Source organism: Rhinopithecus bieti, unplaced genomic scaffold, assembly GCF_001698545.2.
Source record: "Rhinopithecus bieti isolate Rb0 unplaced genomic scaffold, ASM169854v2 scaffold_2454, whole genome shotgun sequence".
Lineage (NCBI taxonomy): Eukaryota > Metazoa > Chordata > Mammalia > Primates > Cercopithecidae > Rhinopithecus > Rhinopithecus bieti.
Window position 1 is genome coordinate 1048059 of NW_016803843.1, and position 22892 is coordinate 1070950.

Sequence of the window (22892 nt, forward strand, 5' to 3'; positions counted from 1 at the left end):
CAAACAAATGGAAAATAATTCCATGCTCATGGATAGGAAGAATCAATATCGTGAAAATGGCCATACTGCCCAAAGTAATTTATAGATTCAATGCCATCCCCATTAAGCTACCATTGACTTTCTTCACAGAATTGGAAAAACATACTTTAAACTTCATATGGAACCAGAAAAGAACCCATATAGCCAAGATAATCCTAAGGAAAAAGAACAAAGCTGGAGGCATCATGCTATCTGACTTCAAACTATTCTACAAGGCTACAGTAACCAAAACAGCATGATACTGATACCAAAACAGATACATAGACCAATGGAACAGAAAAGAGGCCTCAGAAAGAACACCACACATCTACAACCATCTGATCTTTGACAAACCTGGCACAAACAAGCAATGGGGAAAAGATTCCTTGTTTAATCAATGGTGTTGGGAAAACTGGCTAGCCATATGCAGAAAACTGAAACTGAACCCCTTCCTTACACCTTATACAAAAATCAACTCAAGATGGATTAAAGGCTTAAACATAAGACCTAAAACCACAAAAATCCTAGAAGAAAACCTAGGTAATACCATTCAGGACACAGGCATGGGCAAAGACTTCATGTCTAAAACACCAAAAGCAATGGTAACAAAAGCCAAAATTGACCAATAGGATCTAACTAAACTAAAGAGCTTCTGCACAGCAAAAGAAACTATCATCAGAGTGAACAGGCAATCTACAAAATGGGAGAAAATTTTTGCAATCTATCCATCTGACGAAGGGCTAATATCTAGAATCTACAAAGAACTTAAACAAATTTACAAGAAAAAAACAGCCTCATCGAAAAGTGAGCAAAGGATATGAAGAGACACTTCTCAAAAGAAGATTTTTATGCAGCCAACAAACATATGTAAAAATGCTCATCATCACTGATCATTAGAGAAATACAAAGCAAAACCACAGTGAGATACCATCTTACGCCAGTTAGAATCATGATCATTAAAAAGTCAGGAAACAACAGATGCTGTAGCGGATGTGGAGAAACAGGAACACTGTTGCACTGTTAGTGGGAGTGTAAATTAGTTCAACCATTATGGAAGACAGTGTGGCAATTCTGCAAGGATCTAGAACTAGAAATACCATTTGACCCAGCAATCCCATTACTGGGTATATATCCAAAAGATTATAAATCCTTCTACTATAAGGACACATGCACATGTATGTTTATTGCAGCACTATTCACAATAGCAAAGACTTGGAACCAACCCAAATGTCCATCAATGATAGACTGGATAAAGAAAATGTGGCACATATAAACCATGAAATGCTATGCAGCCATATAAAAGGATGAGTTCATGTCCTTTGTAGGGACATGGATGAAGCTGGAAACCATCATTCTCAGCAAACTATCACAGGAACAGAAAACCAAACACTACATCTTCTCACTCATCAGTGGGAACTGAACAATGAGAACACATGGACACAGGGAGGGGAACATCACACACCACTGGGGCCTATCAGGAGGTGGGAGGCTGGGGGAGGGACAGCATTAGGAGAAATACCTAATGTAGGTGATGGGTTGATGGTTGCAGCAAACCACCATGGCATGGGTATACCTATGTAACAAAACTGCACATTCTGCACATGTACCTCAGAACTTAAAATATAATAATAATAAAGACATGTACTTATTGCAGACTGAAGCAGAACTCTTCAGAAATTATTCTATCTCATTCTTTAATGACTAGACAGAATAAGGCCTAAATAGAACAAGCAAAATTTCTGATCTTTCATGATCTACACCCAACCCTACTGAACTATATAGATTTCCTGTAACAAGTTTCTTTAACATTTACTGGTCTCCATATAAACTATGCCCCGCCCCCCAACCTCCCTGAATAACCTTTCCTCTCTCACTTACCCATTCTCAACTCCGGGAGTTTTCTCTCTCCAAGCAAGCCTTTCCACTTACCACCCAGTTCACATCCTCCACCATACTCTGATATCATTATTAATAAATGTTACTGATTGGATGTGTACAATGTTCATTTTGCATGCTTATATCATAGAACCATCACAACAAGCTTGAGAGAGGCAGCTCTTACTCCTATATTAGAGGTTAACTGAGGCTTTTAGAGATTTGGCAACTTACCTGAGGTCACATTGCTAGTAGGCAGAAGTATCTGATTCAAAATCAGACTGACTTTCAAGCCTCACAGGAGTGATTCCCAAAGTGTGAGACCCTGGTACTATATCACAGAGTGACAAAAGGGGGCGGGAAAGAGAATTTTACCCCAACCGTCACTTAATGCAAGTGGCCCTGACCTCCCTGAAACCCTCTTGTCTCTAACAATGATACCAGCTAGACACATCCTGCCTATAGAAGCAGCTGCAACAGACCAACTCTTGAAGAGACTCCTAAGGCTGCTCAGGCTGGTGCTTCCTAGCCCTGAGAAAGCAAAGCTGTGTATTAATATGATTCTTGCAGCTCCCCTTGCACACACCTGCCACTGAATTCCATTCTCCTCCTCACAACACACACACACACACACACCCACTCCTGTGCCTGCACTGGGTGGGCTGCTACCCTGGGGCTGGAGGGAAGTGGCTTCCGAATCCAAAGCTTTGACGGATGGGCAAGTAGCTTAGCAGTCAGTAGAGGGAATGTATGTTAGATGACTCTACAAAACAGAGGCCAGGAGCCACACTCCAGGCCTTCTCCCAAGATTCACAGTTAGTCTGAAGCTGCTCCATTTACTGGTCTTCCAGGTAAGAAGAAGTGCAAGTACCTCAGCAGCCAGCAGAACTGGAGACACACAAGGTCAGTGACCTGCAAATTTGCTAGTGCATCACCGATATCATTTTGAAAAAAAAACACATTTTAAGTTGACATTAAAATCTCACCATATGTTTAAAGGATGCAATTTCCAGCATAGTGTAAAAACTGACATTTTAAAATACAAATTATACTGCTTTTAATATATGCCCAGTGGAATCTAAATATCAGAATGATTTTGATACCCATCGTCACCCATTTAAAAATTCACAGACTGACTCATCTTTAACAGGTGGAAATGTTACACGGCTCGTTTCCTCTTTTATTTACATTCTACTTCATATAACTTCATCTTAATACATTTTCATGCTTGAAATCTTTATATCACCCTCTCACACTTCTCTAGCCCCCACATATACACATGTGTATATACTAAATTTGTTTTTCCCGTGATCTTAAATCTCTAAGTGTTAAAATGGTAACTTCTGGATTCAGGGATCAATAATATTATTAATACAAAACCCATCAGAACAACTTATAAACATAAAAGTAAAAATTGATAAGAAATGGATATCTTAATGAAATAAGCTTTTGTTTCCATATATTCATAAATGAATATTACTTCTTACTATAATAAAATCAGTCAGGATTTAACATCATTTTAAGCCTATTTTGTGTTTTATAAGAGCTGAGAAAACCTTCAGTTAAATAAGTGGATGAGAATTAAATATATTTTGTTATAGCAATGTTTCTTACTTTGAATTCTTTTGGAGTTATATTCCCAAATCACTTAGCGAGCTATCATCAAAAATGTCTTAAATGAATTGTTAGCTGACATCTCAATCAAGGCTCCTTTACTTTTGTTGAAAGCAAAACTTGGAAACCATCTGACTTGTCAGAGAATCTGTTAGTCATTTGCTTTCTCACACTGACACTCCAATCGTTTCTGGCACATGGAGGTTTTGAATACCTGCAGGAACGTGGCATAGAAGCCAGAATGGTGCAAGTGTGCCTTTTTTTTTGTGAAAAGGGTGAAGGAAAATTGGGGAAAGGCAGGTTGGGAAAGGAGAATATGTACCACCTTACGTACAGAGGGGCAGAGTAATTTTCTGAAAGAGAATACATGAAAGTTGAGGATCTGAAAACTGACTGCTGTCACTTGCCTGAGCCTACATATACCCCCTTGGAAAGTCTTTCTATTTCTTACTCATTGTTGCTCTTCCCTCCAATATGCTAAGTCTGTTTTGTCTTCTTTTTTTTAGAGACGAGGTCTCACTCTGTCACCCAGGCTGCAATACTGCTGTGCGATCATGGCTCACTGAAGCCTCGAGCTCCTGGACTCAAGCGATCCTCCTACCTCACTCTCCCAAGTAGTTGGGCCTACAGGCATGCACTACCAAAACCAGCTGATTTTTTATTTTTTCTAGAGATGAGGTCTTGCTATATTGCCCATGCTGGTCTTGAACTCCTGTCCTCAAGCAATCCTCCCGCCCTCAAGCAATTCTCCTGCCTTGGCCTGCCAAAGTGCTGGAATTACAGGTGTAAACCATCGTATATTATCTTCTTGTCAACATTCATTCATTCTCTAAAAATACACCGTCTGTCGACTATATGCTAGGCACATCTATTTACTGATAATGATATAAAATTAGCTTATATTTAAATTCCTAAGAAACAAAAGAAAAATATTAAAACTGACCAAAAAAATAAATATTAAGTAAAACTGGACAGATGGTACACAGGAATAACTGAAGTTTGAGAAACAGTTAATAAAGCTAAACTAACATATCACACTGTGTCACCCTGCCTGCTTACCCATTTCCCTAATTCGTTTATATGGGAACCTTGACTTATTTTTCTCTGTCTCCTTGGCTAAGTGCCTGGGGCCTAAATCCCACAGTAAATTGGTAAAATTAGAGTTTTGATTCAAGGCTCTCTGAACTACTTACTATTTTAACAAAGTTAAAGCATTAAAAAATTAAAAGATAGTTAAGTTAAAATCTTGCAACACTGTATAATGTATCATTTGGATAATGATACTACTGGATAATTATACTATCAAATTATTATTTGATAGTATAATTTTCATTCAACTTTTCTGTGACTTTATTCTTTTTTCCTACTATTCTACTCTCCACGCTACCTTCCTTCCTAGTGATGAAGATGAAAAATATCATTTAATCTAGAGATTGTTAAACACAACTAATGTAACCCTGTAGATTACAGAACCTATTTAAATTTCCATAGCTAAAAAAGAGAAATCCCTTGATTTAGTGCTATTATTATCCACTAGAGGGTGCTCATTCAACTATTTTAAAAGTTGTTTGGAAATGAAAAATAAATCAATTTATGGAAATGCACCAAAGTATGTTTCTGAGTCACTTTATTTTTATTCTTCAGAGATGCTAATGAGGAGCTGATGGCTTCCTATTCTATTCTGGCAAAGGCTCTTCCTTGTATCTCATAGAAGCGCAATTTATGTCCAGATTTGGTATTCACTGCACCTCAGATAGGAAATCCTTTGCGTTTCTGGTGGAGCATCAACAGGCTAAAAATCCTGAACATAAGGAGTCCTTCATACTACGGGATCCGAGCATACATTTGGAAGGATGCAACTCCAGATCCTTCACAGCAGCACAGAAGGTATAGGAAAAGGTGTGGACTTTTAAATCACAGGACTGAATTTGCCATAACTACAAGATACCTATCAATTGTTCTAACCTCTGACTTTAAAGGGTCTAAAGGTTACTTCTTTACAGAGATTTGCACAGATTAAGGCTGAAAACGTGTGTAAAGCCAACATATAGGACAATATAGAAATCTAGATACTAGTTCATTTCTCTCTTCCCTAACCACCTGGGACTACACCCCTCACAGATTATGGTAATATTATCTGATTGTGTGTATTTTTTTTTCCTCTCTGTAATGTGAACTCTGGGTCAGTGAGGAGAGTGTCCAAAAAAAAAAAGATGTTGCAGACAGTTCAGACTTATACAGTCTGTTTCTTTTGCTTTCTATAAAGTACATGTATAATTTCCAAAGTTAATCAAGATTTCTAATTAACTCTTATATTAATCACACATTTATTAAGTATCCATTAATTATCCAAGTAATCATACATGTATTTGAGGGCAGGATATATACAGTCCATTTTTGTATTCTCATTGCTTAGCACAATGCCTAGTACACAAACACTGCCAAAACAGGGAATAAGCAGAAGACTTGCCCAAGTCTTAAGGTATTGATTCTTCAAAACCCTCCCTTGTCAGGAAAAAGATAAGCACGTTAGTAAATTATAACAATAAGACCTTGAAAGAATTACAATAGCTCTAGCCACAAAATGCAATGGATACATGAAGGGCAAAACTAATTTATACAAAGGACATACAGAAGGCTTGATGAAGTGGTTAATCATGGTAACAAAAATAATGCTAATGCATATGAAGGCCTTACTATACGTCAAACAACATTCCATTCACATTGTATATACATAAATTCATTTTCTCTTCCAAAATGATTATATGAAATAGATACTATTTTTTCCCATTTTACAGACGAGGACAGTGGAACACAGAGATATTAACTCACCTAGGTCATATGCTACAAGATGCAGAGGTGGGATCTGAACACACACTACTGTACAGAGGGAGAAGGGAAAAAGGCATTCCTAGCAGAACAGCATAGCCAGTCCCAAAAGCATGAAGGAGCCTGCCCAGAAACATAAGATGTTTCGTCCAAACATAGTACTGCAGACTGCTGGGGAGCAAAGGAGGTTTGTACTCAAGGTGTGGCACAATGGAATTTGGTAGCCCTGAGAAACAGCATGACAGAGTGGGTAAAACAAACTCTCAAGGCTCTTCAAAGTGTGAGATGTGTATACTTGGGCAAGTTAAAGTGTGAGATGTGTATACCTGGGCAAGTTACTTAACCTCTGTGTGCCTCAGCTTGCCTATCTATAAATGGAAATAGTAACTATTTCAGAGGGTTGTACATAGGATTGTTATTATTCACAAAGTGATTACAACATTGACTGGTACACATTGTTTTACCTCTCTGTATGTGAACTCTGGGTCAGTGAGAAGAGTGTCCACAAAAAAAAAGATGTTGCAGACAGTTCAGACTTATACGTTCTGCTTGTTTTGCTTTCTGTAAAGTACATGTATAATTTCCAAAGTTAATCAAGATTTCTAATTAACTCTTACATTAATCACACATTTATTAAGTATCCATTAATTATCCAAGTAACCATACATGTATTTGAGGGCAGGTTATATACAGTCCATTTTTGTATTCTCATTGCTTAGCACAATGCCTAATACACAAACACTGGAAAAACTGGGAATAAGCAGAAGTGGTTGCTAAAATAAGCAAACAGGTAAGTACTAGAGATGGCTGTTGCAATACGCCAGATAAGAGATTGTGATGGTCTAAGTGAATGGCAGCAGTACAGCATTTTTTAAAAAAGATCCAAATTAAGAAGGGGCAGGATAGTTTAGTCTCTAAGACAACTCTCACTTCTGACACCAACTACAAGTTCAGGGATTCCCAGGATGATTCTCAGGTTTGATTATTCACTGGGACACAACCGAACTCACTGAAAGCTGTTATAATCACAGTTATAGTCACAGTTTATTACAACAAAAGCATACAGATTAAAAACAATCACAGGAAGAGACTCACAGTGCAGAATGCACAACAACTCAAAGCATGAAGCTTCCAGTTGTCCTCTCCAATGGAATCACCAACGAGGTTAACGTTTGCTGGCAGTAATGTATGACAGTATGCACAAGAGTACTGCCAACCAGGGACACTCACCAAAGCCTTGGTATCCACTTTTTACTGGGGCTTGGTCACGTACATATGATTGACTGTCCATACAGCTTTTAGTCACAAGCCCTTCTGGATGTTGAGTTGACACCTGTGAACCCCAGGCCGCAACATAAATCACATCATTAGATTATCAGGTGTAACCTCAACACCCAGGTAAACAAAGACACACTTACCAGGAAGGACATTCCAAGGGCTTAGAGATTGCCACCCAGGAGCTGAGGGCAGTCGCCAGACCTATTTTTATATAAGGTTCATTTTTTACTACAAAGGCAGTGAAGGTATAGAGAAGAAAGGAGGAAACCAGACTGATGGTGATACACTTAATTCAGATAAAATATGCAGGTAGTAAAGGCAACATAGGTTTGGAATGGAAAAATAATAATACACTTTTGAGTTTGCCAAGTAACTGAAGTTGCTAAAAAAACAGAAGTATGGGACTGAATCTTGGGAAGAACCTCACAGCTTGAGATGACAGCATAGTGATAAAAGTCATGCCACGAATGGGCTTACCTGAGGAGAACATGAAGGCAACAAATAGAGCAAACATTGAACCAAGGTAAACTTCAATTTTAAAGGACTGCTCAGAGGATGACTAGACAAGAAAAGTTATTAAAAAAGAGCAAAACTAAATACTAAATACTCCTCACTACTACAGGAAACTAAAAATATTGAATAAAATACTTTCTAAATAGGCCAAAAAAAAAAAAAAAAAGCACTTGACTTTCCCTGGAAGTAGACTCTACAAGTACATTATGTCTTGCAAATAAGCAGTTAAAAAACAAAATATGTCATTCTGTTCTTATTTCCCCATACCATCTTCCACGCTCAGACTACTTCCTAAGCTGAGAAACCTTTATTTTTGCCTATGGCAAATTTAGTGCGTGTTTATGCAAAACTTAAAATTACCATGAAAACTCAACAATAGGGTAGATGAAGCAGAAGGCACAGCTAATTAAATGGATTTCAGGTTCATTGCTCATTTTGTTTAGAGTCAAATAAAAGTATATGACTTTCTGCGCACACTAAGTAGAAAAATAAGTCATTATAGAATATGAGTAGCCAGACTGCTACAAAGTCTACAGAAAAAAAAAAAATACCTCTTGAAATCTTGTCTTTTTTTTTTTTTTTTTAGTCACATCCCAGATATGAGACAGTATAGAACAAGGATGAGCTGTGGGAGTTCTTGAGTCAGACAACCTAGGCACAAGTCTCAGTTCTGCCATTTATTAGCTGAGTGAACTTGGGCAAGTTACTTAAACTCTTAACGGGTTTGTTTTGAGGATGATGTAAGTCAGCATTGTCTGGCATACAGTAAGCATGCAATAAGTGTTTGGTTATTTGGATACTCTACTTGAGTACCTTTGTATACTGAAAACCTCATGAATTTATTACATACTTTATTATCCAGTTTTTCATCACTGTGACAGAAAATACCCGTTTGAAGATTTTCAATACTTTTGAAATAAAACCCACAAATATAAACGGTTTGCATATCACAGCATTTACCACTTTCTATAACAGCTTAATTGTCCTAAAATTATCTCGGAATCACCTCAGACTTTGTGATCTTTATTAGCCAAAACTTAGTTTTAGAAAAATGTTTAGAACTGCCCTTTGGAAAGGAGAAATGCTTAAAAGTTGATCCAAGAAAAAAACGGACAAGCCAATCATCTGAAAAATTAGTCTGGACCAAGTTCCAGATACTATCTGTAGCCATGAAACTTTCTTCCTCACGCAACATGTAGGGGACTTTTGCCCTTACTTCATGAACAGTGCACCTTCTTCCCTCAACCTAGAAGGTCTAGTTCTTCTTGTTAAGTAAATCCTATAAGTCGCCAAGACCCAGCTACCCTTCAGGCCTTTGCTGGTATCCTCAGGCTTTGTTAGATACTTGGATCACAGTATTCACAAATTAGTTTATATAGTTGTAACCACAGCCATCTCCTCACTTCTCCCATAAAGACTAACTAGACGGCATGTAAACTGGACATGTAGACGGTCTTGCTCTGTATTCCAGAAAGTGTTATATAGTGTATCAGGCACTCAATGTCAAGAACCCATACAGTAACCCACACATTAACAGCAGCTTACCAAACAGACACATCACATTTCTCTCACTTCCATGCATTAAACATTCCTTGTTTTTATATTTAAATAATTTTGGGTGTATATGCACGTGTTCAAAATATACCCAGCCATCGACATAGGAAAGAAATATGATTACCGAATAAAGTGTACCTTTGGCTAAGATAAAACAGTGCTGGCCTTAAAGATTTGTTGTATTATCTTCTAAATTTCAGAAACCCGTCAATTATTCCAAGTTTTATGGTTTTTCTTTCACAGTATAATTAATTCTGTCAAACAAGTGGGCATTCCTATTTCAAGGATAAAAGCAATTGCTCAAAGCAAAGGCATAACAATTTGTGCTTACCATCCCTACAAAGTTTTCTTTCCCCTTTCCCTCATGCTATGATTCAATCTATTTCTTCTTAGTTGTTCCTTTCTATAGCTTCAGTAGGAAAGGGCAACCAGATTTAGATTCCTTTGGCTTTTATACTTATAGCATCCCTCCCACAAAAAGGAGGACTACATATTGTACTTTGTCTGTTTCATCACAAAGCATTGAGATGAATTATACTAACCTTACTGTATTCCAGGCATCTCCGAGTTCTTTGGAATACTGTTTTTCAAAATGATCCAACACAACTTTGCAAATCTGTTTTGCAAGCTTCCCCTCTGATTTTGCTTTCAGCTATGACGATAAGAAAAAGTTGCTGACATACAGTGATATTATTACAAATTTATTGAAAGTCAACATTAGCAAGGTCTTTTTTTTTTTTTTTCAAGACAAGAACACTTTTTTTGGATAATTACTAGTTCTTGAAATGGAAGCAATACCTTACATGTACCAAAACTGTACTACATTACCTACTTATGAAAAGCAAGGTTTTCCAATAATTATTTTCCAAATGTGAAGCAAAGGTTAAAACAAAATCTACTGGGGCTGAGTAAACTGTCAAAAGGAACAAAATTAATTTTAAAAAGTCACTGTAGGGGCTGGGTGGGTGGCTCACCCCTGTAATCCCAGCACTGTGGGAGGGGGAAGGCGGGAGGATCACATGAGGTCAGGAGTTCAAGACCACGTTGGCCAATATGGGAAACCCCGTCTCTACTAAAAATACAAAAATTAGCCAGGAGTGGTGGTGGGCGCCTGTAACCCCAGCTACTCAGGAGGCTGAGGTGGGAGAATCGTTTGAACTCTGGAGGTGGAGGCTGCAATGAGCCGCGATCACGCCACTGTACTCCAGCTGGCTCATGCTTTGCATGGAAGAGGCGAGAGGATCATTTCTCAGTTCAAGACCAGACTGGCAAACATATCAAGGACCTGTCTCTACAGAAAGTAAAAAAAAAAAAAAAAAAAAAAATTAGCCAGGCGTGGTGGCCCGCTCCTGTAGTCCCAGCTACTAGGGAGGCTGAGGCTGGAGGATCGCTTGAGCCCAGTAGTTCAAGGTTGCAATGAGCTATGATGGAGCAGCTGCATTCCAGCTTGGGTGACAGAGCAAGACCTTGTCTCTAAATGAAACTAACAAGTCACCGTGGATGTTGACATCAAGAAAACTTGGTGAAAGGCATTTGAGAACTCTGTACTAACTTTGCAACTCTTCATTATTTTAAAGTGAAAAGTTAATTTAGAGGGAAAAAAGTCACTCCAATTCCTCGTGAAACTTCCTTGCAATTGTTTCATTTATTCATCCAAGAAAAGTGTATTCAATGCCTACTATGTAACAGACTGTTCTAAGCTCCCGGGATACCGCTAAGACACAGAAAACAAATCTCAGCCCCCCAAGAGCTGGAGGCAGTGGGTACTAGAAGTCTGCGAGCTGTACGGAAGGGACTCAGCATTACTGCACTCAGCATTATTTCAGGGCTTGACAGTAAAGCCAAAGAAACGCTGATTTCGCGAGTGGACGAACAAAGGTGATGTTCCCCCAGTCCAGCACCCTCCCTCGCCACCTCGGCCGCGTCCAGAAGCGTCTAATTCAGATAGAGGTACCCAGCCAGGCCCCAGGCCTCACCCGGGTCAGCATTGTCCAGCTGAGAGCTTTCAAACAAGAGGTATACGCGAATCGGCATCAAAAAGCCTCCACTGACCTGAAAGAACAGTCTGACTTCCGGGATAAGCGGGCACCCACTTTCATTCTCACGGTTCCTCTTCAAGTTCTCGCGAGATACTGATTGTCAGCGCTATAGAAATCTCGTCGAAGAGGCGTAAGTCCCGCGGGAGATTTCGCGCGCAGTTACTTCCGGTAGCTGGTAAACGCTGATACTTCCCAGGACGCGGAGGAAGCGGGACAGGGTCAAAGCGACTTTCGCTACTTGGATTGCTCGGCGCAGCTCTGGGCGGCTGGACCTTAGAAAGTCACACATCCGCGCGCCTGTGGCCCCAGCTTCTGCAGATGCTGAAGTGGGAGGATCGCTTGAGCAGGAGTTTGAGGTTGCAGTGACCCGTGATCGTGCCACTGCACTGCAGCGTGGGCGACAGAGCGAGCCCTTGTCTCTAAAAATAAATAAAGAAATAAAAAGATAGTCGCATTTTGTGCTAAACACTCTGTGTATTGCTGGGGCTCAATAAAAGAATGAATTTTGGGGTTATGTTGTATGATGACTGCTTTAAAATATTCTAAAAGCGAAGCTAGTTACTGACTTAATCTACCAAATCTAATGACCCTTGTTAGCCTAGACATTCAGTACCCAAGGATACAAGGGTGGAATGTAATGAAAAAGAAATTAAGTCATGCTTTTCCCCAGAACTGGCCCATGGGGATAATCTCTCCTTTTAATGGGGAGTGTTAAATGATTAAACTGAAGTACGCATGTAAAGCGGTTACAACAGTGATTAGGAAACAGTAAATGCCCAAATGTTAGCTGCTGCTATTATTTTCACTATTGTTATCATTGTGATTTTTATCGCGTTGATACCAAATGTATGAAGACCAAAAGGCTCCTCCACTGTAGCCTCCCTAATTCACCTTTACAAGGAGCGAAGTTTAATGGTTCTTCAGGGAAGTTGTTTATTACGCCTATTTTGATAGGAAGAGTTTATTTGCTCTTTTGGTTTCATGCTTCAGTAACTATCATTTGTAGCAACAATCAGCAATTAGAAAAAATCAGCTTGATATGGTCCCTGATATTTAATAATCATCATTTTGAGTTGTCCCTTGATGCTCATATCAGTATAGGTACATGCTATATGTACAAGTCTTATATTCATGTAAAAACATGTATTTCCCACTAATCTGATTTGAAGCTTAATATATTTATTTCTTTAAACAAGTTTCCAAGTCACCTAAAAAAAGCATCTTATTAGAATTTAGATTTGGTACAAAAGACAATGTTATTCAGGAATGAAATGATGCCATCTCTTGGATGCCAATCTGTTTAATGTTTGTGGAAAAGTCGGTCTAAACTTTCAGCCTCTATTTTTTATTTTATAAATTTACGTTTTATAAATATATTTTATATATTTACATGTTTTATACAATTTATTTTTCTATGCTTATTCCAGAATGTTGCAATTAATTAATACAGTGGTATTGTATTTGCAATGTGGACATGTAAAATAATTTGAAAGGAATTTCGCGGCAGTCTTGGCCTGGCTTCCTGGTGTAGCCAGCAAGCTCGGAGGTGCTAACCGCTGCTGTCATGGTTCGTTTGCTAAACTGCATCGTCGCTGTGTCCCAAAACATGGGCATTGGCAAGAATGGGGACCTGCCCTGGCCTCCGCTCAGGAATGAATTCAGGTATTTCCAGAGAATGACCACACCTTCTTCAGTAGAAGGTAAACAGAATCTGGTGATTATGGGTAGGTAGACCTGGTTCTCCATTCCTGAGAAGAATCGACCTTTCAAGGATAGAATTAATTTAGTTCTCAGCAGAGAACTCAAGGAACCTCCACAAGGAGCTCATTTTCTTGCCAGAAGTCTGGATGATGCCTTAAAACTTACTGAACAACCAGAATTAGCAAATAAAGTAGACATGATTTGGATAGTTGGTGGCAGTTCTGTTTATAAGGAAGCCATGAATCACCCAGGCCATCTTAAACTATTTGTGACAAGGATCATGCAGGACTTTGAAAGTGACACTTTTTTTCAGAAATTGATTTGGAGAAATATAAACTTCTGCCAGAATACCCAGGTGTTCTCTCTGATGTCCAAGAGGAGAAAGGCATTAAGTACAAATTTGAAGTATATGAGAAGAGTGATTAATATGAAGGTGTTTTTTGGTTTAAGTTGTTCTCCCTCCCTCTGAAAAAAGTATGCACTTTTACATTAGAAAAGAGACTTGTTGACTTCAGATCTATGGATAATTATTTCTAAGCAACGTGTTTTTATTCCCTACTAATCTTGACTATATCAGATACCATTTATGAAACATTCTTGCTATAACTTAGTGTCTCTCCAAGACCCCGACTGAGTCCCCAGCACCTGCTACAGTGAGCTGCCATTCCACACCCATCACATGTGGCACTTGCCAGTGCTTGACATTGTCGGACTTTTCTAATGTTGGTATTATTTATTAAAAATGAAGATGCACATACCCTTCAACTGAGCAGTTTCACTGGTGGGAAATACCGAAAGCTTCCTACGTGTATATCCAGAGGTTTGTAGACAAATGTTGCAGCCTTGTTTGTAACAGTGAAAAACCGAAAACAACCTGAAGTCCAGTGATGGGAAAATGAATATATTTCTGTCTTAGATTGGGGAACCCAAAGCAGATTCAAAGACTGAAATTTCAGTGAAAGCAGTTTATTTGCTAGGTCATACCAGAAGTCATCAAAGTGTGGAGAAATGGAACTGAGAAGGTAAAAACCAGTTCAAAGTCAGTGAGGTTCTCATTGGTAACAAGCTCCATACTGCTGAGATGCAGGGAAACGGAGGGGAGAAAGCTGGAGTATTTAATCCCCCACTCCTTGGTTGTCAGCTCCCTGTCCTGTGTGTGGCCAGAACGTACTCCAGCTACTCTATAAGGAGTCCCAGGTGTTTGCTGTAAGAAGCTGCTGGAATGTACGGGAACAGTGAATGCCAAGCACTTAAAGCAATTCCATGTTTAAGTATGTAAGCTCTTCGTACTTTTTTTTTTTTTTTTTTTTTCTTTTAAGACAGAATTTCACTCTTGTTGCACAGGCGGAGTGCAATGGTGCAACCCTGGCTAACGGCAACTTCCGCCTTCCCAGGTTCAAGCGATTCTCCTGCCTCAGGCTCCTGGGTGGCTGAGACTACAGGTGCGTGCCACCATGCCAGACTAATTTTGTATTTTTGGTGGGGACATTCCATGTTGGTCAGACTGGTCTTGAACTCGACTTCAGGTGATCCTCCTGCCTTGGCCTCCAGGGGTGCTGGGATTACAGGCGTCAGCCACTGCACTTGGCAGATCTTCATTCTTTTAGTAAAATGTATAAAGCCACACATGGTTTATTTGAAATATTTTATAATTTAAAAAAGTACAGAAGCAGGAAAACCAATTCTAAGTTCGAGTGAGGGATGATGGTAGTTTGAACCAAAGGATTGCATGTAGTAAGCAATTGTGATTTAAGATATATTTTAAAGTTGGAAGTAGCAGGATATTCTGATGGAGTTTGACTTTGGTTGTGGGCCCACTGAGTTTGAGATGCCTTTGAGAAATGAAAGAAGTAGAGAATTAAAAACTGGCCAGGCGTGGTGGCTCATGCCTATGGTCCCAGCACTTTGGTGGGGCTAAGGCGAGTGGAATACTTGAGACCAGCTTGGGCAACATGGTGGAGCCCTGTCTCTACAAAAGATAACAAAAATTGGCTGGACATTGTGGCACACAACTGTAGTCCCGTGTACTCAGAGGCCTGAGACAGAGGGATCAATTGAGCCGGCGAGTTCAAGGCTGCAGTGGGTCGTGATTATGCCACTGCACTCCAGCCTGGGTGACAGAAGAGACCCTGTCTCAAAAAAGAATCTGAAAACAATGGAACCATGCCTTCAGAATTCTAGAAAGTTATTTTCAACTGATAAATCTATATTCAGCCAAATAATCAAGGATGAAGGTAAAATAATACATGTTTAGATAAGCAAAGACTCAGGGGTTACATGTACCCTTTCTTGGGAAGCTATTGGAGAAAATACTCCAGCAAAATTAAGGAGTACACAAACCAGAGAATGATACGGATCCAGCAAATAGGATCTAACACAGACAATATTCCAGCTATGGAGCTAGCTTTACAAAGAAACAGTAAAATATTAATAGGTTTGCTGGGTGGAATGGCCCATGCCTGTAGTCCCAGCTACTCAGGAGGCTAAGCAAAAGGATGGCTTGAACCCAAGAGTTCCAGACCAGCCTGGCCACCACAGTGAGATCCCTTCTCTTAAAATAATAGNAAAGAATCTGAAAACAATGGAACCATGCCTTCAGAATTCTAGAAAGTTATTTTCAACTGATAAATCTATATTCAGCCAAATAATCAAGGATGAAGGTAAAATAATACATGTTTAGATAAGCAAAGACTCAGGGGTTACATGTACCCTTTCTTGGGAAGCTATTGGAGAAAATACTCCAGCAAAATTAAGGAGTACACAAACCAGAGAATGATACGGATCCAGCAAATAGGATCTAACACAGACAATATTCCAGCTATGGAGCTAGCTTTACAAAGAAACAGTAAAATATTAATAGGTTTGCTGGGTGGAATGGCCCATGCCTGTAGTCCCAGCTACTCAGGAGGCTAAGCAAAAGGATGGCTTGAACCCAAGAGTTCCAGACCAGCCTGGCCACCACAGTGAGATCCCTTCTCTTAAAAATAATAGGTTATTGCCAGATTGGGGCATTTGGAAAGAAGTACATTGAAGATAAAGCAAAAGTAAAAAAAAAAAAAAAAAAAAAAAAAAAAAAAAAAAAAAAAACACACACACACACACAAGGGGGAAGGGTTGGTTAGGCAATCATTAATTCTAGGGCAGGAAGAAGTACAGGATAGGAAGTAAAAGCATGATACGCTGTTTTTCTCAACAATGAGCAATATGTACATAGTCATAATGATGTGGTGACTGCTTAGCCCCTAAATCTGGTAACTACTTTGGGACAATATGAGAGGAAAAGTGAAGATAGTGATGGTGTAAGAGCTAAATCCTCATCTGTCATATCAAGAAATCACTAATGTATAACATAATCAAGAAATGACTAAGTAGTTATGTGAAGAAAAAATAGAACGTTGCTGGAAGAGTTAGAAGTCATTGCTCTGGAGAATTAGGAGGGATGGGGCAGGGGACTGTTAGGATGCATTATAAACTGAAGAGGCTTTTTAAAATTATATGTATGAATATATGCATTCACTTGAAAAACTAAAAAAAATAATAATTTTTTAAAACCCATGAAGGTAACTACCAGAAGGAAAAACTAAGAGAATGAAAAGTGCTTGCCTCTGGAAAGAACAAGTGGCAGGACTGCTGTTTTCACTGTAAGACTTTTGGTGCCATTTGATTTTACTTAACCATTTTTCATATATTTCTTTAATAAAAATAATTATATCTTAAAAGTTATACTCATTCATTAAAAAAAGAATTTTAAGAATGTAGTAAGAATCATATACTTTATTTCTGTTAGAGAAAGGCAATGTGTTACACTTGGAAAGAGGTCATATTAATTTTACCACATATTTTTGGGACTCAGCATCTTTATATTTTCTGATTTTAAATAAGCAATTTTGCTTATGAATTTTGTCTGAATCTCTAATAATCTCCTTATAATGCCTAATTATGCCCTTAGTTTGGGTAGGCTTTTCAAAACTTACCAGTTATTTCTTTCTTAGATTACCACTCATGTCCACTTATCTATAGGTATCTTAGTATCATCTTATTTATATTTGAGATAACCATGTCAGATGTTAAAATACTTTCCCAATTTTTCTTATAACCATTTGACTTTAAGTGTGAAGATATTTAAAATTTTTTGTGTGTGCACTGTAAATTGAGTTTATTGATTCCACTGCTTTCAGGCTTATACATTTTTTTCCCAGAGTGAAGCCACTTGTTTCTCCCCTTACCTCTTCATAGTTTGATCTTTTATGTTTAACCTCTTAATCTATCTAGAATCAATAGATGTGTATCATGAGAATGTTAATGGATTTGACTCCCCACCCCCACCCCAAATAGCTACCAAAGAACAAACAATTCTACATTGAGTTTTAGGAATAAAAACTGTTAGCAGCAAACTTGCATTAAACCACTGCAGACGTAAGACATTGAGCTGGCACAAATACCATAAGTCACATTAGTTTGTTTTTTGTGCTTTTTTTAATGTTAGTGTTAAAGAACCAAGCAGCTTAGTAAGGATGTACCTCTAGGCAGGAAACAAATTTTTACATACCTAAGCAATTTTACTGTAAGGTCAGTTGATCTAAGAAGTATTTCAGAGTAATTTATGGAATAACTCCTAAACTATGTTTTATGAATTTTCATATTTATATAAAATGTGTGTCAAAACCCTTCATGTTCATATAGAAGTTTATGTTGTCAAAAAGGACAGGCTTTGTAGTAATACAATATAACATCAAGAGAGCCCTCAGCTCCTTAAAATATATGGCAGAAAAACACAACAGGAAACCTGTGATCAATGCTACAGAACACAGCATTGTTACAGGCAATCTTAGGCTTAAAGATCAGGTGAGATTCTCATTTTACTAAAATTCTGGGTTCCAATGTGGTCTGTACAAACTCCAGCAGACAATCCACTGTGTCTAGGAAGTAAATATAATGACTTTTATTTTTATTAAGCTTTATGTAGTCTTTTAAAATTTCTTTTTTTAGGGAAGTGTATTTAAAATGTACATAGTGCAGTAGAACAAGCATATTAACTGTTATGGGCTGAAATTTGTCCCCCCAAAATTCATGTTGATGCCTTAACCCCTTAACCTCAGAATGTGACTATATTTGGAGACGGGCCTTTAAAAAGTTAAGTTAGAAGAAGTCATAAAAAGAAGGAAATCGAACACCGAACACACAGAGACACCAGGGGTGGGTGGGCAGTGGAGAAAAAAGGCCATGTGGGGACACAAGACAGTGTCTATCTCTCAGGCAAGGAGGGGGCCTCAGGAGAAAGCAAACCCACCAACTTGCTCTCAGACTACCAGGCCCCAGAACTGAGAAAATAAATTTCTGTTGTTTAAGCAACCTGTCTGTGATACTTTGTTATGGCCACCCTAGCAAACTAACACAATAACAGAAACATCAATGTGTATTAACAATGTTTTCTGATAGAAGATATAATAAAAATTTGGAAACCACTTATCCAAACCACTTACCTAGGTTGTAAATGGTTTCCTCATCTGCACAGAGAAGGAACTTACAACTTATGCCCTCAATACACAAATGAACTTTTTTCCTATTTTCCACTTAATTATAAGCTGATCTCTTTCATTAAAGGAAGTTCATTTCTGGCTTTCTTTTCTTCCCCCCTCCAAAAACAGGTATCTATTATTCTGTTTCTGTAAAGATAAAGGATTATTGCTATTTTGATAACCTATGCCATACTTAATTGAAAATTTTAAAATATTTGAATTTGTTCTTTGGATCAGTTGGAATATATTTCCTGATAAACTAATAAACCATTATTAGCAGAATCTCAGTTGCAAAGCATATTCCACTTAGCAAAAAAAATGTACTAAGTAAAGCCAAGGATGATAAAGTTTATAAGCTACAGTTTTATCCGTATAAACAATTTAGTTTGTGAATAGCTTTTGCTGCCTAGAAGCACTTGATTTCTTTCGTTGTATTCTATAAGTGAGCTGTTCCAGGCTGTTCACAGGTTATACATATTAAGGGAATTCTAGTCTTTGTCTGGCATTTATAAAAGCACTTAATTTTAAACTTGCAGAAAACATAGTACTGAAATAATTTTAAATATTATAAATTTGCCTCCCTCAATGCAAAAATAAACCAAACTACATTTCTTTCTAGTGTTGTTTCTATGCATAGTTTTATATTTGAAGTCAGTTACATATAATATCATGTATACTATAAAATATGCATTTTACACATAAAGGCACATAAGAGTATCTTTTAAATAAATAAAAACATATCTGTTGACCAACAGCTGTAACACAAGACAGACATCAAATCCTCTAACATCGTATGGTGAAATGCTATTTGTAGCTGCATTTAAAATCACAGCTTTCTTTCCCACATACATAAAACCTTGCAGAGAGAAAAAAGTTTTGTGTGTAAAGTAACAAAAAAATGCATTATTTTAATCTACTGATTTAAACTGTTTTCAATATTTAAAATCTTTACCTATTTTATTACCCAAAGGAAATCATTTAAATCTACCAAATGAAGAGAAACAGAATGTTGACATAAATTATTTTTATTGTGTGAAAATGTCAAAATTCAGAATTAAGAATAAAAGTATAACATATAACAAAATAGGCATTTAATTGTTAAAATACACCTGGATTTACAAAACATATTTTAAAATGTTTTTAAAACGCTTAAGGAATAAAAATTATTTGAGAGAGCTATATAAAACGTGAATTCTATATATTTCATTTCAAAATCATTTATTTTATTAAATGAAGTCAGTAGCTACACTATAGTAAACACAGATAGAAAACAAAAGTTTAAAACACATATACTCCCAAGATAAATATTAAAAAGACGGCAAAAGTACGAGTTTAGTTTTAAAATTGAGTAAATGTTACAAAAAGCTGTGCCATTTTCCCTTTAAAATCCTTTTCAAAATTTACATTCTGTCGTTTTGCATCACATTTCAGTCACCTCTCAAATTCAGGTTGTTATGAATTTTAGATCTGAAGGCAAATGCTTTTAACTCAGTGTGCTTGTTAAGTCCCATGTACAAACTCCAAGAATATACACAATGCTGACTGGAGTACAGGTGACCTGATTATTAAAGTTCGGTGGGTTAAAAAATGTGTATAAAATCTCATGTTCTAACATAAAATTTTTAAAGTAAATATATTCAATGACATAAAATGTACTTAATGTTATTATCAGATACTAGTGTATGTCTGTTGTGTCAGTACAAGTTACCAAAAGCACCAATCTTAACAAGGTGATATAAAAATTATTCTGTTTATACTATTTGCACTGGGATATAAAGGTTTATTTTCAATTAAATGTAATATTATGAATCTGTTATTCAAAATACACATCTAGAAGTTTGTCTAAATGCCAAATACAGAATCTTATGGATGCCATTCTTAAGTGCAAGAGAATTGCTATCATCTTAAATTAAGAAATTATTTTGGATTTATTCATAAAAGTAATTTTGGGCCAACATTTTTCTTCTCATTACTTCAGTACATAAGCTGTTTCCCAGTTGTAAAACAGAAGTCTCTGGACCTGCAGTAGGTTTTCCAGTCTTTCTGCCTTTAATTTCATAGTTTAATTTCAAGGCATGAAAGAATTAGAATCACCTAAAAGAGTTACTGCAGCTTCTGATGGAACAAGGGAGTATAGGGAGCACCTTGATCTCTGAAAGTGTCTAACCTTTAAAATAGGACTTTACTGAGACTTTTAATAGTATCTCACAGAATATATTTTGATTAATTTCAAAAACATTTAGGTACAAAAGGTATTTCCAGTCTCTCTCACTGAGTACTGTTTTCAAATCATATAATTAGTAGAATAAAGATCTGAGAATCTATTTCAAAATATATTATTTTAAATTAGGTCAGATTATGACTTACACTTAAAGAACAATGCTATTACAAAACATACCTCAAGCGATATAAATATATCCTGTTTGTATAGTTCATGTCTGAAAGTAAATCAACTCTATTTTCCAGACACAATTTAAACAAATCATCTATAAAAAAAAGGTGTATAATCAATATCATAGTAATTAAAATTTTAAAGATTTAAAAAAATATAAAATAGTTTTAAAATTTTGGTTATAAATTCCTAGAAGTCCCCTTCTATGTGCATGTATCTTACAAAAGATACTTAATATCTAGAAATACAGGACATTGAACAAATAGTAAAGAAAGTGCTGAGTCCACTGGCTCTTTTTCTAAAGTTTTCCTTCAGAAGTATCCTCATGAGTGGGGATGTATAAACCAGAGTCAACAGTAAATCTTGCTCATTTGGTCCAAATGCTGATTTTATGTACTGGTCATTGTGCTTCCTTTATTTTTTAACCATGAAGAACACAAATAAGTAATTATCAAGTCAGGTCCTTGAGTATTAATCTTCTCACTAAAATCATTATGGTTATCTTGCCCCAGTCATCAATATACAACATGTTTCTTCTTCTGAGAAAGAAGAATGTCCCACTTCACCTTGCTGATATTAAGATAACTCCTCCATACGTCTTGTTTATGAGATCACATCATGAGCATCACCATTAGGTCCCTGTGGCACAGCCAAGGGAGGCAGCGGCTTCCCATAGAAATCTAAGAAAAGAAAAAAAAAAACCAAATGCACAAAACAGTTATGGTAAATCAAGATTTTTGACAGAGTTCATTATTTCTTAGACATTTAGACATTTTAGACATTTCCAAAGAGATAAGCCTACAGAATCTTGACATGCCTCTCTAAAGCAGACTTCCTTTTCTCTCATGCATTTTAAATCTTAAGAGACGGTACCAACGTTCCATCCTGTTGAGCCAAATTATACTCTATTCCTTTTGCTTTCAATCCACACATGAATTAATCATACACTACTTATTATAATGGTTAAAACATTCCTTGCTTATGTTTTACTCTCCAATCCAATTTCCATTCCTTACTTCTTACTTTGACTACTGCAATAGCCCCCAAATTTGGATTCTTACCCCAAATATAGCCACTATCAAGTTTGTACTTTACACTGCAACAAAAAATACCTTCCGAAGCACCAAATCTGATAATAGCATTTTCCCTTTTAAAAATAAAAGCATTTCTTGAAAAGTTATAGCAAGTTCAGACATCTTACCATATATATGAAGCCTTCACAATCTGGCCCTAAGCCATAACTCCACTTTCAACACTCTGTAATTTCATATTTTCTCTTTCTTACCCACTCAATGCACATAAACCTAATCCCCTGTCACTGGCAACTTCATGTTATTCTCCAACTAAACAATATTCTTTCCTGCCTCTCCACCTTGAAATAGTCTGTTTCTTCTGATTACTGACTCTTCTCATTCTTTGAAGACCTCATTATAATGCCACTTCCCCTAACTGCCCATGCACACAGTACTCCTACTGTGCATAGTACTCCAACTGTACACCATAGAACTCATTGTCATATATTCTACAGTAAGCTGAAGAATTATCCTCTCTATACAGTAG

The 22892-nt window shown here is 37.2% G+C and overlaps 3 protein-coding genes across 7 annotated transcripts in view; 1 reads left to right on the forward strand and 2 right to left on the reverse strand.

Annotated features, from left to right (window-relative positions):
* Positions 1–12043, reverse strand: part of NSUN3 (NOP2/Sun RNA methyltransferase 3) — a 63800-nt gene extending 51757 nt beyond the window's left edge. Inside the window, exons 1-2 of the mRNA XM_017855115.1 lie at positions 11658–12043; positions 10224–10333 (exon numbers count right to left, since the gene is read on the reverse strand). Of these exons, the coding sequence (XP_017710604.1) occupies positions 10224–10333; positions 11658–11669 (122 nt within the window). The 5' untranslated portion in view covers positions 11670–12043. The remainder of the gene's footprint in view (positions 1–10223; positions 10334–11657) is intronic.
* Positions 12044–13284: 1241 nt separating this feature from the next.
* On the forward strand, positions 13285–13860 carry DHFR2 (dihydrofolate reductase 2). The gene is given in 2 exon segments (XM_017855127.1): positions 13285–13729; positions 13732–13860. Coding segments are annotated over 2 exon segments (561 nt in total). The 3' UTR covers positions 13848–13860.
* A 6087-nt stretch (positions 13861–19947) lies between these two features.
* The window catches only part of ARL13B (ARF like GTPase 13B), a 75233-nt gene continuing 72288 nt past the window's right edge, over positions 19948–22892 (reverse strand). For 4 of the 5 annotated variants that reach the window (XM_017855173.1, XM_017855163.1, XM_017855141.1 and 1 more), the window contains one exon: positions 19950–22012. In XM_017855173.1, the coding sequence (XP_017710662.1) occupies positions 21936–22012 (77 nt within the window). In that variant the 3' untranslated portion in view covers positions 19950–21935. Of the gene's footprint in view, positions 22013–22892 lie in introns of all 5 variants that reach the window. The other variant, XM_017855155.1, reaches the window with a different exon arrangement.